Source organism: Rhipicephalus sanguineus, chromosome 11 (genome assembly GCF_013339695.2).
Source record: "Rhipicephalus sanguineus isolate Rsan-2018 chromosome 11, BIME_Rsan_1.4, whole genome shotgun sequence".
NCBI classification, from domain to species: Eukaryota; Metazoa; Arthropoda; class Arachnida; order Ixodida; family Ixodidae; genus Rhipicephalus; species Rhipicephalus sanguineus.
The window spans coordinates 12,804,719-12,824,051 of NC_051186.1; the positions used below are offsets into that span (position 1 = coordinate 12,804,719).

The 19,333-nt window shown below is 45.4% G+C and overlaps 1 protein-coding gene across 2 annotated transcripts in view; it reads right to left on the bottom strand.

Annotated features, from left to right (window-relative positions):
• Positions 1–19,038, bottom strand: part of LOC119373470 (salivary cystatin-L) — a 42,695-nt gene extending 23,657 nt beyond the window's left edge. The window contains exons 1-4 of one of the 2 annotated variants that reach the window (XM_037643502.2): positions 18,905–19,038; positions 17,817–18,044; positions 13,167–13,271; positions 11,636–11,755 (exon numbers count right to left, since the gene is read on the bottom strand). In XM_037643502.2, coding sequence (XP_037499430.1) covers positions 11,654–11,755; positions 13,167–13,271; positions 17,817–18,038 — 429 coding nt within the window. In that variant the 5' untranslated portion in view covers positions 18,039–18,044; positions 18,905–19,038 and the 3' untranslated portion in view covers positions 11,636–11,653. Of the gene's footprint in view, positions 1–11,635; positions 11,756–13,166; positions 13,272–17,816; positions 18,045–18,904 lie in introns of those variants that run through there. The other variant, XM_037643504.2, reaches the window with a different exon arrangement.
• Positions 19,039–19,333: the final 295 nt, after the last annotated feature.

Here is a 19,333-nt window from a genome sequence, read left to right on the forward strand (position 1 = left end):
AAAATGATTATAATGAGTTTTGAACGCTGAGTTTGTGCGCCATGGAACATTTATTCGTGCTGCGATGCATTTCTCGAGAGCTGTGATAGGCGATACATTTGCATATTTGAATTTCTGTTGAACATTGCTTCAATTATTCAGTTAAGGAACACATACATACCACAGCTGCTAATTAAAAATAATGATTGAAGATTCATCTAACGATAATCTTTTGGCAGAACTCACGGGAATTCTAATGTCCACACAGCCTCTGCCGTTTTTTATCAGGTAGAGCCATCTACGAAGCGTCTGATACATGGACGCGTCTTAGTGGAGACCTAAATAAAGACACCAAGAAAGCCTCACTGGTTAGTACCGGCAGAATTTACTAGCTTTACTTGCTCTACACAAGTAAAGAGATGCCACGAAGGTACGAAAATTCACTCAATACTAATAAATACATGGATTTACTAGCTGCTTACTGAGTTGTTTTTGGTGCGTAAGATGTATAACTGTCATCTGAATGAAAACATGTGACTTGCACATATGAAGATAACGCAGAAGCCTTTTTGTGGGTTCGCTTTCCAGGACAACTTTGCGACCTCTGTCTTAACGCAAGTGTGTGCACATTCTCTTGGAAGCATTTTCGTTGGCTGGCAGAAAATATGTAGAGTAATTTCTGCAACGCGAATGCACTTCCCGGTTATTTTCATCAAAAGCATATCAGTGCATACAAAGCGCGTACCTCTCGAGACTTGGGTGGACACGTCGCCTTGTTGTAAGCAACCGTAATGGGGCAAGTCGATTCCGTAATCTTGAACTTGATACGGTAGTTTGTACCAGCTACCGTTTGTTTGATGAAAAATGGAAGACATGGCAAGACGTTGTTTACGAGAGCATATGGTATATGACTGCAAGAGAAAATTCTGTGATTCGTGCATAAATCAGAATTCAGTGCACGTATGCAACATTACAAATTTCGTACACTAACAGAAGCAACACCGATGGCTAATACTTTATAAGTAACTGCAGGCCCAAATTGCAAGAAAAAGGAAAAAAAAAACAACTAAACACGTTGAGCTGTTATGCCGAAGGCTATATAAAGACGCCGGTATTTTGAACCACTCAGGAGTGTTGTCCTCGCAGTAGTTAAAAAGGCAATGCTTCTCGACATGCAGCGAAATTACGTTAAGTAGTACTGACAGTTGGGCGAGTTGGTGTGGAGGCATGGCATGGTATATTCGAGATATGCTATATTCAAAATTAAAAAAAAAAAGATTCATCTATCAGCTTTCCTTCGGTCGTGTTGCAGCTTTAAGAAATCCTGTATCTCTATACAGTATGCAGGATAAAGGGCAATCTTGCGTCGTCGGCACATCAGACAGCCTTTTAATGCGGATTTTATGGTTTTGCGAACTTTCAGCACCCAGAATCGCTCCCGTAATTCGATGAGTGTGTGCTCGACACTTGAGTGAAGCATTCGTTCATGAGTAGAACGAATTAGCAACTCAATGACAGCGTCGCCACCAGGAAGCACGATAGGGTGGCGGAGGGGCATGATGCCGGGCAGAAGTTGGAGGCGCCCTCCAACGCTTATGAGTCCGTCGTCGTCGATGAACGGACGCAGAAGCGTCACAGGTATAGCGAATCCCGCAGTGTGTATATCTTAAGGCATTGAAGCAGGAGAAGAAGACATTACGTGTCAAAAAGTGGCCTAGTCGGATAGCTCTAACGACTGACTGTTTCACATAGCCAAACCTTAACTTACCTAACACTGTCGTTGTAAATATTTTGATAAGGTTTACTTGCGCATTTCATTTTCTTTTTATTCTTACTTTTATTAATATTGCCTTCTCTCTGCTCTTTAGCCTTTATATCCCGTTCCCCATCTCTACACAGAGTAGCACACCAGTGGTATACAACCCGCGGCAAAAATCTGTTTTTAAATTCGAAGCATTTCTTACCGAACTTCTGCAGCTTTGAGCTTATCTATCTGTCATTCTATATATCTAGCCGCCTACGACTTCGTGCTCTCCTGGTCGTTTCGTTAATAGGATGTACACCAAAGTTGGTATGGCGTAACATGACTTTATGACGAACATAAATGACAGGTCATAACATAAAAATCATAATAGCCATGTCATGAACGACATGATTTACATGCCACTCTCTTGGTGCTCTTGCGGCCGTTTCGTTAACTTGATATATACCAAAATTAGTATGACGTGACAAGAGGGTATGGCAAACATAAGTGACATGTCCTAACGTGCAAATGATGAAACGCATGTGATGTACAGCATGACTTACTTGCCACGCTCACGGTACGCTGGCGACCGTTTCGACACACCAACATAGGCGTGCGCAGAGGGGGGGGGGGGGGCAGGGGAGCGGCCGCCCCCCTAATCATCTAAGAGGGGGGCGCAAAATCTGCCCCGTAAATTGACCCTTCTAGTCACATAAGAGGGGGAGGGGCGCAGAATCTGCCCCATACATGGACTTTTTAGGGTGGGGGGGGGGGGGCGCTGCGATGAACCTTCGCCCCCCCCCCCTAATGAGGAACCCTGTGCACGCCTATGCACACCAATATTGGTATGCGCTGCGTGGCTGTGTGACGAATATAAATAACAGGTGGTAACACGAAAATCATGAAATGCATGTCGTGTAGGGTGTGATTTAGACGACACGCTCACGGTGCACTCGCGGTCGCTTTGTTAGCTGCATATATACCTAAATTGGTATGGCATGATAGGAGTGCGTGACGAACATAAATGCCAGGTCACGCATCGTATACATCTAGTAGAATATATGTTTCATTAGCGTGGCATATACCAGATTGTAAACGCATGCATGTATGACAATCTCGCGATATATAGCGAACTAGATGTCATGACATGAATGACTTCATTACCCTCAGTGAAGAACCAGACGATGTATGCAGCTGTTCAATGGCTGCTGCGCATTAGATCGATTCCCACATTGCGTGGGATCTGCCGATTTTTTTCTAATAAAGAGTCTCTCTCTCTCTCTCTGCTGCCATTGCGCGTTACCATACACTTTCTGCGTGTATATCGCTAGTTGATATTACAATTCACACTGATTCTATTCTGGTATCTCGTCCTGGGACAATTTCTCTAGCGACATGTCTAGTGTGCCTCTAGTGCTACAATGTGTCTCTAGTGAACCTGTGCCGGGACGCTCGCTAAATGTTCGCCACCAACGGCGACCAGTGGCGGGCTCCATGACATGACTTGCGGCAGCTTCATTTTAGCTGGCATATGTCACTGGCTACAGTTACACTTACATTTAATTACAGTTATATTACTTGGGTGCCATAACTCAAGCGTGTGGTTTTAATGCAGTGTATAATAGCAAATATTTGGGCAAGTTGGCAAAGCTAAATGATCGACAGTCTAACAGCGCGAATCAAACGCCCGCAATAGTGAGAAAGAAATGAACAAAACACAAAGGCTCACTCTCAGCTGCAATTTTTATTAGGGACGCACATTATATAGGGACGCATTATTATGGGAACAAATTATACTATTAAAGCTTGTTAATTCTGATTTCACGCGACCGGAAAAAATGTCGCAATTAACTTAATTCCGAATTAAGCCTAAATAAATGTCTAAGACGTCAATAAACTTTCATCCTCTTGACAAATACGTAAATCGTGCACTTACTTTGCAAACGAGCAGTGTAAAAGCCGCAATTTTCGCCACCCGCGACTTTGTTCACACGGTGACCGCGGCTTAAGACCTCCCTGTCTTAAGTAACCCGAAACACGCTAACCCAAAACGTCGTTACCGTCGTTACAGTACGGTTCGCGCTGACGACGATGTCGATGCAGACTGCGCCGCCTCCGTTCGGTTGTCCGCAAACACCGTTTTCGCTCTTTGCGTCGCACATTAGCGGTGCATCGCGCTCGGGGCGCTTCGAAACTCATTCAAATTAACGAGCTGTTACTGTACTTCACGTCAATATGAGCCACTAATACCCCATTGCACATGACGCGCCTTTCACTTGCAAATACCGTCAATGTCAATGCCACTCGTCCTGATGGTCTGTCGCCTTTTCTGTTAGAACGATCCATAGATGGCTGATGCGATTGTATTTTTATTTTTGTATATGGTCTGCCTCAAGTATTAGGCGGGTTACGTGATCATCTTGTCTGACGACGATGTTAGTGTTACTATATCGTCACATACACTCGTTTGAGCGTAAGTGTATTTCCGAGTCAGTCATTTCGTTACTGGCCCCGAGATCGAGCGGAGTCGCCGCCTGGCGGCAACTGGCTCAAGCGCGCCTAGAGTGGATAGCTCCCTGCGTCGTCTGCTAGCCGCAGCGTGTTTGCATAGGCACGTACATCGTGCACGTCTTCAAAGGGCAGTTTGTCTGTTGTGTTAGCACACTCTTAAATGCTTGTACATGTACCTACCACGATGTACAAAAGCATTTGGCCTTTCTAGGCTGTATATGCATTGTAAAAAGATCAGTGAGTGCAGTTGTCGAGAGCGCTCTGTGTGGTCGTCGTACCCTGCCATCGCCAGGATCATTTCAGTGTGGGTGTCGCTTTGTGGTTCAAGCACATCGTAAAGTGCAGTTGGCGTCGTCCTAAACATCAGGAGCATATCGTGTGAATGCAGCGCTTTAGCGACCCAGTGGTAAACAAAAGAGTGCTCTATGCCATTCACTTGTGTGTCACACTTGTTGCTGGGTGTATAATTGTGTGACTGTCTTTTATCAGTTACGTGACGAGATTTAGTTGTGCTTAAGATGTGCTTTTATTGCACGGTCCTGGTTGCACTGCAGAGTGATATTTTTCACAAGTCTGACTCTTCGGTACTTAAATAATCCCCCAAAGAGAACAAATAATGGAACGACACCGAAGTTATAAAACTGAGCTGCCGGGCGCTCTTTTAACTTGTGGCGAAATGTGTGCTAAAACACTAGTGTACTTTGATTTAGATTCTCGTTACAGAACCCAGATGTTCAAAAATAATTCCATATATACGGCGTGCCTTACAGTCATATCGTTGTAATTTCACGCAAAACCTTATCTTTGTTCTTTTTACGTCACCTTGAGCATTTGTGCAGCCTTGCTATATATAGATATAGCAAGGCATCATTGGCTTGAAAAAAAAAAGAAACAACTCACTTTTGTCCCATAAATTAACCACTCCTTTTTTGCGTCATTGTCATGCTGGTAATGAATCGAAGAAAGCTCTTTGCTGAACTGTGTCCTTTTTACGCTGTTACTGGAATAAAATCAAGCGCATACGTGTGAAACATCTTCATACTGTCAAAGCGCTGTCAGCCACGTAACTTTTCTGACTAAATTTCTTACCAACTGTCCTACATTTCATGGAGAGCTGAATACGAAAAAGAAAACACGGGTGCGTATTCGTGCACACAGTGTACAGAGAGCTATTCGGTAGCCAGATAAGAAAGAAGTAAATATGTAATTAGTTCAGTCGAACAACAGCACTGCGTAGTAGGCGGGGCACCAGCTAAATACGTTCAAATAAAACAGCAAAACATGTCAAAACCGCAGACGGTCGCCGAGGAGCATCCCGTTCATTGGCAGGTTGCGCTTCTCTCACAAGTAATAGTATCGTTCGGTGGGCTTCATGCATCCATTCGGCAATGGAGAACGTACATATAACCAGAAAGCTGCAGTCAACGCGTTTTATTTGCCGACAATCAGTTCAAGGAGCTCACAACGAAGCGCCGCTGTGTAAGTACATTTGTATACACACCACCGGCCGTCTATCCACACTGGCGCGGCAACAGTGCTGCCACCTGTAGCCCGATCTCGGGGCGAATTCTTCCTTCTATTCTCGTGCCCATGTATTTCAATACTTAGGCATCTTTCGGACAGCGCTATGTAGCATCCTCTACACAATAGTGGCTGCCCCGATTCCTATGTTACAATCTACGGACTGTCATTTGTGCTTAACTATACGACCTCATTAGGCACGCGAGCCTTCGACCATGCCCTGAAGGAGTGGGCAGATACGGGGCAACTTGCCTGGCACAGGAATTATCACATAAACGGCACCTCGAGCACTGATACTTTTAAAGGCACACGACACACGGCGTGCTCACCGAATAACCACAAATGGCTTAGGGGGCACCCATTTCCTGACAAGTACAGCAGATTGCGCAAGTTGGTGCACTATAGAGCCGTTTTGCTATAGAGCAGCTCAGCTTTATCACGGAGGAACGACTCCATAGCAAAGAAGGAAATGAGAGGCAACAAGATGAGTGTTAAACTTCGAACTTGTGTTTATTTCATAACCATGCAGCACAACATATGGCTCGCTTACAGTAGACGTGACGCCGCACAGATGACCAAAAAAGAACTAAACGTGTGGCGCAGCCCACGCGACCAAAAAACGCAGTTCAAGCGAATAACAAATCTTTTAAATTTACCAGTGTACGAGTACATCAGCACTTCACTGAACACATGATGTTGGCCCAAAAAATCGAGTACTTTTACAGATGAAGCCACATGAGGTGTTACGAAAGCACACTTCTGTAGATCGGTCGAGAAGTCGGCCTTAGACCGCTCCAGCGCCTCCTAGCAGTCGCGGCTGGGTCTGAGATAGGTAGGATACGAGAGCTATGAGCGCGTATGCGGCGTAGCTACTCAATCTATTACCGCCCTGTCAGCCCTCAGGTCCCTCACGGGAGATAGCGAACGAGATCTATCTTTTTTTTCGTAGCACGCTGCGCGTGTTACGCGCCGATGTGGGAAAAGAAAGCCCAAAGTTTAATCACTGATAAATGTACACAGTAAGAGCATATCACACCTCTGCGCAAGGCATGTTTAGATTATTGGAAGCGCGGCAATGCTTTTTTATGTAGCTTACAGCCCATGTGCAAACCTTAGCGAATTTGCGAGCCTAACGGCGTATAGTGCTGCTCTGTTCATATATATCTCAATAGGTGCAACAGTAACAAAATTCTTTTTTACTTAATTCCAAATGTGCTTCAAAAATTCATACCCTTTGTCTTGTAGCAAGGAATGAATGAATACAAAGCAAGAATGTTTTAAGTACATAAAAATGAAATCACCTGTGATAATGTTCCCTTTCAATCTGGGGATGACCACAGTTAAAAAAATCACAGCATATCCACGGAGTGAATGATGATGAGTGGGCGAAGCTGCGGAGGTTCATCGGTAAACCGTGAATCTTCCGTGAATTCTGCCCAGTACATCATCACCGACGTGAGATCGGGCGCGTTTATACTAAAGGTTCGATGAGTTATGACGACTTGCAGCTCACATTAATTTTACATGTACGCTGTGAATTTTCATTGTTTAGAAAACCATTGCTTTAGAAAACATCTGGCGTCTTTCGTTAAGCAGCTGGCGTCTTTTCGTTTTGCTTTAAAAACATCTGGCGTTCTTTCGTTTTGCTTTTACAAAACATCTGGCGTCTTTCGTTGGTTTATTTCATCAATCAACGGCGTTTTGAACAAAATTTTTATTGTTTAATCACGCACAGGAGAAATCTCACCAGGCACTACATTGGAGGTAAACAATGGCTGCTAATGGGAATGAGAGACAGAAGAAGTCGGCTTTTAGCTAAGACTTACACTTCTACTTCTACTAACGTTTCCTACTGGAACATGCCAATGGCTGCTAATGGGGAATGAGAGACACAAGAATTCGGCTTTTAGTTAACGCGCACGCTGCGAATTTTTTATTGTTCAACAACGCACAGGAAAAATCTCCCACCGGCACCACCTTGGAGGTCAAAGCGTAAGACTGGTTACGCACTACGACTACTACTACGACTACGAGGGACGAACGGGTGCCGCCTTAAGGAGCTTCGCCCCTAAAAAAAAAAATTAGAAGCCTGATTTCGGCCCTTAACGGGTGTCCCAGTGTGCAGCGCGCCAGCGTCCAGCGTGCCTCGTGCAGCGTGCCAGTGTCCCAGTACCCAGCGCCACACTGGCCGAATAATCATGTATGGCACTGGGACAGCGCCACTGGGTTTTCCAATAGGGATGGCCACAAAGATTAACGCGGCAAAGGCAAGCTGGGTCGAGTTTCACGCCACGCAGCCTAACGAAAAGCTTAGAGAGCTCCGTTTTTAGAACGCGTCTGTGCTGCCTCAGGTGAAAACCTTTAGAGAATGTACACTAAACAGTGGCACCAGGTTTCGCTTATGACTTTATGATAAGCAGTCCGCTAGGCGCGCGCTTGCCTTCAAAGGTAAAATTCGTGCCTACACCATCCAAATGCAGCCGTAGTATCAGAAATCCTGCGCCGCTCAGCTGAGCTCACGAGGCGGGCTTTCCTGCGAGGAGAATCGGAGCCAGCGTCGTCGGCTCCTTCTCTAGGGGCCTTCGCGGCAGGTTGTGGGACGGCACCGCACCTGGTGTACGTCGCCTATGCTTATAGCCTGCGTGCAATAAACGGCTTAAGTATTGGCGAGGCGCTTAAACGCGGTCACAAGCTTACCTAAGAGTGGCGCGTATACGGTGGGTAGCAGCAGTCACTGTCCGCAAAGTGCCTGATGCACACTGTGGATGAAGGCCTGGGGCGCTTTCCCATTCTGAACTTGACTATCCACTTCTTCTTCAGCTTCGGGCCCTTAGGACAGTTGTGAAAGCTAACGCCTTTTTCACGAGCGGACGGAGTACACTGAGAGCTGTACTTCACCATTGCGCAGCACTCGCCGCTGAGGCAAGCGGCCGCAGTTCTACGAAACAAAGAGCTGTAGTTCTAAATGAACGTTAAAAGCAGTTCAACGGTTGTTCGAACAGCGTCAGTAACCACCATACGCAATATAACCAACTGAACTGGTTATTTGTTGAGATTTACCACAACGGTGGTTTCAACGCGGCGCTGGGCCTACGTAGCCGACGTAGTCGCGCGAATCCCCGCTATGACCTCATACAGGCGCCGTTTGCAGCGCCGCCGTCGGTCGCACACCAGGCCAATAGCCATGGAGAAGGAGGGTGCAAATGCTGCTCACCGGCGCAGAATAGCGGGGAAGCTTAACTCATCTGATCCCGAAGTAGTTGCCTGGTAATTAGCGGTTGAGCGTAGGAACAACGAAAGGCACAAGGCTAAACGTGGCTGCGGAGACAATGACGCAAAGGAAGGAACGTCTAACAAAGCGGCGTCGCCGGGTGGCTGAGCGACGTGCCCGACCACCTCTGCAGCAGCAACAAGAAGACGGCGTCGATGACGTCAAGGCTCGCCGATCGACTGACTATACGTTGAGACTTAGCGAAAGCGTCAGTGCGTCTCCGACCTTCGAGACGGACTTCGTAAACAATCCGTTTGGATATGTTTGCGACGTCTGTGAAAGACTGTGGCCCATGAAAGACTTGACGCCGCTAAGTAGTGCCATGCGTGAAACCTTGAGTTTAGCGGCGGCGCCTGAATAGGATAAAACCGTGGCGCGAGATATAGAATAATCAGCTGAAACTTAGCGCACGCTACGTACATCCTGGCGTAGCCGAGCTAAGCCACTACAATTTTTTTCTAGAGTGCAAATTCCTATATCGTTCCTCGCGCTCTTATCGCCCCACTCTGATATATTAGCGTAAATTAGAGGTTAAGAAGGGCTTTTATCGGGTTTTTGTAGTGCCTATAAATGCCTATTTTTGGCGTTTGTGCCTAAATGCCTATAAATGCACGAAAAATCCTATTTTCAAGATCGGTCTTAAGAATAGCCTTAAGTTTCGCTTTCCAGTGCAGTATGAGACCTTTATTCATGGTACCGGGAAATATTGATGTTCGGAACTTTATGGTGTTCAGCCCAATGATTTAGTTCAACCGATTTCCGGAAAGCAACAGTTAGCAGCAGTGAAACGAGACGGGCCGGCCACCATACACCGCCCTGACATGGAGCGAGAGCGCTGCTCCATCACCTCTTCGTTCAAGGACATGACATCACCTTTCAGTGGCTTCCAAGTCACTGCGGCATATTGGGCAACGAACATGCCGACGCTGCTGCTCGAACTGCACACGAAGACGGCGTACAAGAATCCATCCCGTTATCAAGAACGGATGCTGCGATGAAAATTCGAGAGATTGCCAATGAAGACATAAAATCCTTGTGGAACACACCAAGTTTACAGCACACACGACTGCATAGACTAGACCCGTGTCGTCGACTTCGACCTCCGTCCGGACTCTCTCGACTCGAGGCAACGGTGCTTTGTCGACTGTGGCTTGGTGTTGCTTTCACCAAATCTTTTGCCTTCCGAATCGGCATGGCAGAGAGTGCTGCTTGCAGCCAGTGTGACAGCGAAGAAACGATAGACCACGTTCTTTGTCGCTGCCCTCGCTACAGCTCGCACAGACTGTCGCTAGCTGCTGTGTTGGCCCGCCTTGACGACAGACCCCTGTCGGAACAGTCAGTGCTGGAATGCCGACCCGAACTGTCTGCACAGCGAAAATCATTTAAGGCCTTACTGAACTTTTTGCGTGCCAGTGGCCTATTGAATAGGCTTTAGTACTGCCGATCTACAGCTTCCTTTTGTTTATATTTTTTTTTATCGCGCGCCTGCTCTTCTCTCCGCTGTCCTTTCCATCTTTTTTTCCCTTCCCCCCTCCCCTTAGTGTAGGGTAGCAAACCGGATGCTACAATTCTGGTTAACCTCCCTGCCTTTCTCTCGTTTTATTATCTCTCTCTCTTGGCGAATGCGAAACCGCGGAGAGCCGTATGGGGCGAAGGAGAGTGAAGAGGAAAAGAAGCTGGAGAAATGTGGTGTGCACGTGATGTGCAAGCGATTTTTTTCTTTTGCAATTTGGCTTTGAAGATGTTCACCGCAAGGGGCGTAATTGGGAGTACGCAACTTGAGCTCGCAAATAGGAGCTATTCCTTCTGGCCGTTTGGCGACTTGGCTATCTGCTCCTGTACTGCCCTTCTCAGCCATGCCGACAAGAAAGAGACCCAGGAGTGTGTTTATTGGAGAGTGCACACACGATTAAAACATGCTACACGGGCTTCCTAACGAGACATGTAAATTCGCGCTTTTTCTTGGCATTTCGTCACCGCCAATTTTCTAGCGACCATTTAGAACTTCACTTTCGTTGGACATGTCGCCTCGTCGCACCTGGAAGCTCTGAATTGTAAACGGCCTGAAACACGATGCCAAAGTTACCAGCTACATTGAGCAGTACTAACCTCGTCATAGACAGTGATCTGGACAATTAGGGATGGTCGGGAATACAATAAAATGGGCGTATGCGTGTTCATATTCTGCACAAGATGTTGCAACATTGAGTGACGCCTCTACCAGGAGGGACGGGAACAGACACAACCTCCACCATGTTACTCAAGTAATCATGCAGTGTTCAGCGTCTTTGGGATGAGTTGCTCTGCTATTCGTCAGAATGAGCCTGCCAAATACGACGGGCAAATCTTGAATACATTGCAATACTAAACTGCCCTACATTAAACTACATTAAACTGCAGCGGCCATAAATACCCAGCAAATAACCGTAAAGCCATTATCACTGTCTCCAAATAACTTTGCATGCAGTAAAGGCAACAGAACAAACACGCAGTACGAACAACGCGCGTAACGTACTGAGGTGGTGGAACTTGCTGAAACGTTCACTTTCTTTTTCACGTGGTATGTTCTAGTGAAAACTGCTAAAATATAAAGAACAGTCACAAGAATTGCAAACTTGATTCAGTTTTTAATGGGAAGCAGAAGATCCTTCGCAGGTGAATGAGAGAAGTTCGGGCTCCTTCTTCGTTGCAGGGTCAACGACACTGGCAGTACAGACGTCCTTGACGTTCTGGAAAGAATGGGTAAACGAATAGGAGGAAAGGAAAATGTTTTATTTTAAACATCATCGGCAATCTTTCAATGTTTCTCTATACCAGGTGCTCAAAATGTTCCAGAAGAAGGAACTTTACTGCCACGTACATCTGCGGTTTCCTTCTAGGTGTGCCATTTTATATTCACCAGCAGAGCATGTTTAATTGAAGCTGTCTTATGCACTCTGACACTTGCCGTAATAGCGTATAAGGTGTACTAGTATAGCCTTGTAAGCGAACGACGGCAAAATGCACGAGTACAGTGTAACACTACTGCCGTCTCCTTGACTGTCGCCAAATTTATGTTTTATGGGCGAGGAAACAGTCGTTCCACAAAGCCCTCAGACAAAGTACGACAACAAACCGCAGAAGTTGGAATTACTTATACATATTTGAAACGGGCGGCGCAAAATCAAAGACAAAATAAATGTGCGACGCACCACAGAGCGCCTTCTCACAACCAACTATATTAGAAAGAACATTCGCTATTTTAACCTTCACCAAGTATCACGTGATCTTACATCATTCATAGCCAAAAGGAAACGGAAACATATGCTTCTGTGAAGATTAGCAACGGTTACAAAACTGATCTCATGTACATTTTTTTGCTATGTGATGAAACCATCTTGAACAAACAAAAATGAGCCCTTAAAAGTCATTTTCTTTCCTTCATTCATATCGAGGGTCTCGTTCTGGCAGACTTGATGCCTTCAGGTAGTATGCAAGGGATTATTGGTCAGCTGCCGGCTCGTAAAAAAGATCACGTGCTACGTGACGCCAACAGGCAGAAAAAGAGTGTTCCACACTCGCCGCCATGGCTGCGAGCGGCGCTCACTAACACTCCTAGGTTTAAATGTACATGTATACCCCACAAAGTGTACGGGCGGATGACCGCCGCCGTAGCTCAGTGGTAGAGCATCGGACGCGTTATTCGAAGGTGGCCGGTTCGGTCCCTGCCGGCGGCAAGTTATCTTCTCGCCCTCTTTACTTTCTACACATTTATATCCTAATTACTAGAAATAACACCCCTATACTTTCCTTGACATTATTGTCTGTTAGTTCTCATTAATATTGTGTCTAACAAAGAAAAACGAGCGCTTAAAAGTCACCTTCTTTCCAACAATTTCTCTAGTAGCTTGACTGTTATGCGTGAAAATACGAAAACGAGCTACCGTTTAGACGTCGGTGTAGACAACGTGCCTGATAAACCCACTATAAGCTCAGCACTTCAAGTGCACAAAAACATCGATTCAGCACGTCAGACTTGGTTCAAAAGTGCCGCATTTAGAGCGGCTCGCTGACCATTTCGCATGAAATCGATTCCCATAATGCGCGGGATCTTCTGGAATTTTCGTGATCAAAGCCAATCGGAGTTGAAAATTCGCTTACCTCTCGTGACTTGGGTACACATGTCGTCTTGCTGTAAACGTCCGTAATTCTGCAGGTCGATTCAGTTATCTTGAATTTGATTCGGTAGTTTATACCCGCTACTACCTGTGAGATCAATAAATGAAGGACATGACGAAACATCTCTTGCAGTGCACGCTGCACATGAATGAAATTTAAAAAAAATGCAGAGATTCGTGAAGAAAACCTAATTCTGTACGCCAATAGAATTTTACAGATTCGTACGGCAGCAGAAGTGGACAATTCTTTTGTGTGAACAGACATACTCATTGGTCATTTCTCCGAGTAACGGTAAATAAAAACCCATTGTCTTCATCAGTGCGTCGTACTCAGAACTATTAATGTATTTATTTATATGAGAAATGCACAATAACGACTGAATAATAACTTATTTGCTAGGGGATGCGATAGTAATGCCCATATCCATATTTCCATTCGGAACTTTATGTAAAAGCTCGATACACAAACAAGGCAGCCACACGTTAGGCAGCCATGCTGGAGCAGTTCAGAAATAATTTGTCAAGAAGAACGCGTCAGGCTCTCTCAAGTGCTGCGCGCTTGAAACAGCGTTCCTCTACCAAATACCAGAGATGATAGCCACTTGGCCGAAACGCACCATATATATGTGTTCAGCGAAACTAGTCAGGTGATAGGTTGAAAAGAAGTAGAACAAAATTCATCTGCTATTTTTATATATATCATTTATACATTTGATATTCATTTATATAAAAAACATTTTATGTAATCAAGCCTCTGTATTCATTCGGAAGTGACAGATCAAACCCATTTTCGCATCAATGGAAGAACATTAGATAAGCTCCCAATTTCTTCCAACGGGCTTGTGTGAACGCTTGTGAGCGCTTGGGACTATTTTTACAGTGCCACTGCCACATACGTGTCAGTGCAATGTCAGTGCATTTATTGATCATTTCCTTCTTTTTTTTTCGCTCCCCCTTACTCTCTGTCTCTCCCATCTTTCCACTCCCCTTCCCTTTCCCCCGGCGTAGGGTAGCCAACCGGACTGCTGTCTGGTTAACCTTTCTGCCCTCGCCCTTAAGTATTCCCTTCCTCCTCCTCTAATTTTAATTTGGCGACGTTGCTTTGTGACTATTATGACGCCGGTTTTAAATGACCCTTAACTTGTGATGAGTCACGTGCTGCGCTACCTAATGAATAGGGACTTTGTTTTTCTAAGAGAACGAAAGGGATGAATGAGGGACTAAGTCAATCTGGAATCACTGTAAATTTAAAGGCAGATCTGCAATATAACAATAGATCTGGTCTTGCTGCGAGCAACATGATAGAGCCTTATTACGCAAGGCTCAACCCATCAGTATATAAACGGGCAAAATAAAATGCAGCACTTAATTAGGGCTGCTGACATACGCGGCCAAGCGAGGGGCGAGTCCACTCGCTCGCCCTTCCCCACTGTAACTGAAACCTTTTCTGTTACGTTGTTTTTTCGCTTCCTGTGCGGCCATGTTTTCCTTGCAGACTTTATTACGTCACGTTAGGATAAGTATTCAAGGAAGGTGTGTGGAGAAAACTAAAGTCCCTAGATATTTCCCTGTTCTTTCTTAAGTACCGACAACCATTGAAGCGCCGTCGACGAATCTCATTGGCTAACGATCGTTTTCGGTAGCCATGTTCTTCCTAACTCTTTTCCAGCACCCGGTGAAACGCGACCCCCCATTCACTAATGACAGGGGTTTGACGGGAGGAGAAAGGCACGTCGCGTTAGCATATTGTCCGCTGAAAGATGCGTGGCTAATGTACTTAGACGCGCATGGCTTTGTAATTCGTCCAAGTTAGGAAGAAAATGGCGTCGAACGCCAGCTGCGCGTGAGTGAGGGCCGGGAAAGGAGGCAGTTGTCGCTACTTAAGTAAAATCGAAAAAATCTAACGACTTTAGAGAAAACATGCTCGGAATTATTTTGACACCAGAAGTATAATATATGCGTCCTGTAAAAAGGTTTGTATTGCAATGCGGTGAGCAAAGTAAACTTTTATACCGATCAAGGAAGGATGTATGGAGATCGCAGCGTCTCATATCACCGTAGCGCTGTGGCAAGCGATTGTCGGGTTATCCGAATAAGACACTAATTATACTTTATTTTTATACTTAGACACTCCTTAATTGCTTATGTTGAGCATTGCTTTTAATGGTGCGTCCAGTTAAATGTAATTTTCCTTCAGTGTTTATGGCTTGCATGAAATATTTCGATGTTATACGTGGCATTTTTATTGAAGCTGTTACCTTTTTTTCCTTAATATTCCATTTGTCCATGTATCGCCATTCTACAAGGCAAGTGAACAGGTTACGTTCTCGCCAGTGGCGTACCAACTCGTTCGCGAGTGGGGGGCCTGGCGTCGCTCACTATATATATATATATATATATATATATATATATATATATATATATATATATATATATATATATATATATATATATTCATGGAGCTGATCAGACGACTTGCTTTTCGCAACTGTTTGTTTCACGAATCTGCACAAAGAGATTGTGCAGGCCATGGGCAGTGTTCCATAACATTTTGGAAATATTACCGTGAAGTTTAAAAAGTACACCCAAATTTGACATGATCCTCTGAGCACTGCATCAGCAAACTTCCCACTCTTACTTTGGCGTTGTAGATACGATGAGTATGAAGAACCTGCTATGACTCTAGTACCTCACTTATTAAGCAAAACGTGGCTGACAAAGCAAGGTACTTCGCAGAAGTCTTCAGGATAAGCCGAATGCCAATTTCTTTACTGTTAGAGCGCTATAATATAGTCTTTCTTAAGAAGAAGACCAAGTTCAGTCGGTTAATACTGCAGCAAACCACATTGAGCTGGTTGTGCATAGTTATAAGATTATAAATGACTACGACTTTATATAGGAGTCGTTCCTTGCCCTTCTACTTTTCCCAGCTTGGGGGGGGGGGGGGGGGGGGGGGGGGGGGGAAGCGGTGTAGTGGCCCTTTACTCTTGCCCTCCGGTTCCTCCAAGTAAATAGCCTACGTAAACTGTGTAAGCTCAAGTTTTCCTTGAAAAAATGTGGGCCAACATAACTTTAAACTACCCCGCATTGTTTTCTTTCGTACGGGTCGTTAGCTGTTAATGACTGGTCGAAATTTTCTGGGTCATGCTCACAGCACCTGCTCGTAAAATGACGCGCTACAAATGACGCGTAAGTGAGCCACCGCGTAATTACCACGTACGCATGACTGCGTAAATAATAATAATATTAATAATGAACTATTTTCAATACGGCGGATTGTTTGTCATTGGTTCCTCGCTATTCGTAAAAAAATTTCAATGTGCTATAAAATTGCCTTCTTGTTACGCGATGTCACAAGTCTGCGAAAACTCGCGGCGTCAAAATGAAGTGTGCACAATAAGCTGCACGTTACTTTGCTGAACAATAACTCTTTTTTTTTTTCGGAATAGCCAGACAGTGTATCTTTCTGAACGTAATTTAAGAAGGGTGCCCGCCAATCACATTGCCAGAGGCTACAGATAGCAGTGGGTGAGATGGATTCATATGTGTATATTATATACTTTCAGTAGTAGTATGACGATGTTGAGCTGCTTTTGCGCGTGTACAGCTCTATGTGAACTCATCTTTGCTAAGAAAGAGGTAGAGAGAGAAATAAACATTATTAGGAGCAGACACAATCCTTTGCAAGTAGGCAGCCTCCTTAGTCCAGAAAACCATGAACGCATATCATCTTCCTGGTGAGTCAGATCAAGTAACGGGGCAAACTTGAAAGCTGGGCTTCTCAATGTGCTCGAGTCCACTGCCTTGTTACAAGCCGCCACGAGCGCTGCAGGCTACCATATGATAAGCCAAGTGAAACGGGCTAATGGGTGACTAAAGTGGGAATCTATTTTAGCTGTCCCGGCTACGCACAACTAAAATGCTGGGCACTTCTGCACACTCATCAACTCACAGCAGCTTGAATATGGAGTAGTGGCGGTGCTATTTGTTTTCAAAGAAAGAAACTGAATTTCCTGAAAGAGGAGAGCGTTTGATCGGGCTATAACACGTTGACTGGTTCCCACCCATATTTGCGTCCTGGATTACTTAAATTTCAGGCCAGGCAGAACAAAATAAAATCATGACAGATTGCTGCAATGTTATAGAGCCCCTGCTGAGCGATAGCCTCCTCTGCAACGCTCGTCGCAAGACGCACAAGCGTGGAATAGGCAGCCCGCACCGCAGGTAGCCTACAGTGCGCGGTCATGACACACGGAGCACAGTCGTCACAGCAGAATCGTAGGACAAATTTTATTACAAAATTAAGTTATTGCTGGGTGCAAGTAAAACTTTGCCTGACCTGTTAGTTTCCCAGTCTGCCGTCGACAATAACCGCTCTCGAAAGTGGGGGGGCTCCGCCCCCTCAACATTTCTCAGTGCGGGGGGGCGAGGGGCTAACGCACCCTTGCAATCCCCCCCCCCCCCCCCCCCCCCCCGTAGATACGCCTATGGTTCTCGCCAACAGCGCAGTTACCGTTTCTTGCGAAGTAGCACCTTGGATACAACGCAACTTGAAATGCAGGCCTTTGCTAATGCAAACTGTCAGGATGGTTAACGCCATGGAACTTTTGTTATATTCAAGCAGAATACGTACCTGTGTCTCGACATCGACGAGTTCGAGCACGGTGTCGAAAAACTGCCGGCCTGCCACCTGCTTGGAAATGGCAAAGTGGGCCAGCTCCTCGTAGATGGCATTGTCTCCCACGTTGTGCTTCTGCCAACCTCCAAGCACCGGTATCGGCTCGTTTCCGCTGCACGCGACGACGGCCAACATAGCCATCACAAGCCCATACAAGGCGGCCGTTGACGAAACCATGGTTACCTGCAGTTGTGTCGTTTTTCAAGAAAAAGAGTTAATCGCTTTAGTCTTCTTACCTGCTCTTTCGAATTGATCCAATTCACAGCGAGCACCATTTGTTTCTAACGTCTTGCAAAAAAAAAAGGCCGTAACATTTCGACGTGAAGAGTCAGAAAATCTCAAGGGACCGCCCGAGCTGTCCCTTCACTTCGTGTTTGCGACACGCGCTGCCAAAAAAAAATATAAAGAATGGGGCGTCGGTGTAATATAATGTGTGCACTGTGAAACATCCCCGCCGGCTGGCTTTCGCCTTCAGTGCAATTACCTTCATCGGTGTGTAACGCAAAGGCTGTTCTTGGCGAATATTGTGCAATTACTGTAGGCATTTTTTGCATTTATAGGCTTGTGTCGATTGATAATAAAAATGCGCGATGTAATAACATGACTAAAAAAACATGGCAGTCGATTTAGTTTCATTAGAAACTACCATAGCTAGTAAGGCTAGTATAGAACCTTCGATTACTAGTATTATGTTTCAAGCTCTTTCGCAATGCTTTACTATACGCGATTACGGAAAGTTGGTAAATTCATGTCAATGTGAATATAACCACATACATAGCCACAAAGGATACGTGGCTATAGCTATATAGTAATATATATCCGTAACCCATACACCATGCCAAGTCTGTGCCGTTAGAAAAGTGATTGGGGACATGAATTCAACACCCGTGCTTGCAGCTTAGCTGTCCTAAATAGTCATTGCGTTCGTGCCGCATAGATATGTCGGTGTGACAGTTGGGAGAAATTCGCCGTTTAATATACTACTATAATAATTTACTGCAAACATTAGCACAGAAAGCAGGCCGAACGAATTAGCATCTCACCGTTGATCAGTAAGTCGCAGGAGGACCTAAATGCCTTGAGCCTTTCAACGAAGCTCACGCTACCAACGAGGGAAGTTTCCTCGAGAGCGCTGCTGACAAAACAGCGCGGTTCCCACGCTAAATGTACTGCGACGTCCTTTCTATTTTCAGTGCTTTTTATAGTAGATGCGCACTGAAGACGGACGAGGAGGAAGGCCCTCACAAAACCGGATAGAAAGGCGGGCCTTCGTTTAATATGCGCGTTTACACTCGCAATCTTTATTTTCATTCAGCGACCACGCATCACGGGGAACGCGAGGCTAGGCTGTATCGCAGTTGCGAAAGGTTGGCAGGTAAGAGGATGGAGAGCCGTGCCCGTCGGGTAAACTGGTTGCCACATGTCGTTGCGCGTGTGTTGCCTATGGTACACGAGAACTGAAGGTATTTCGT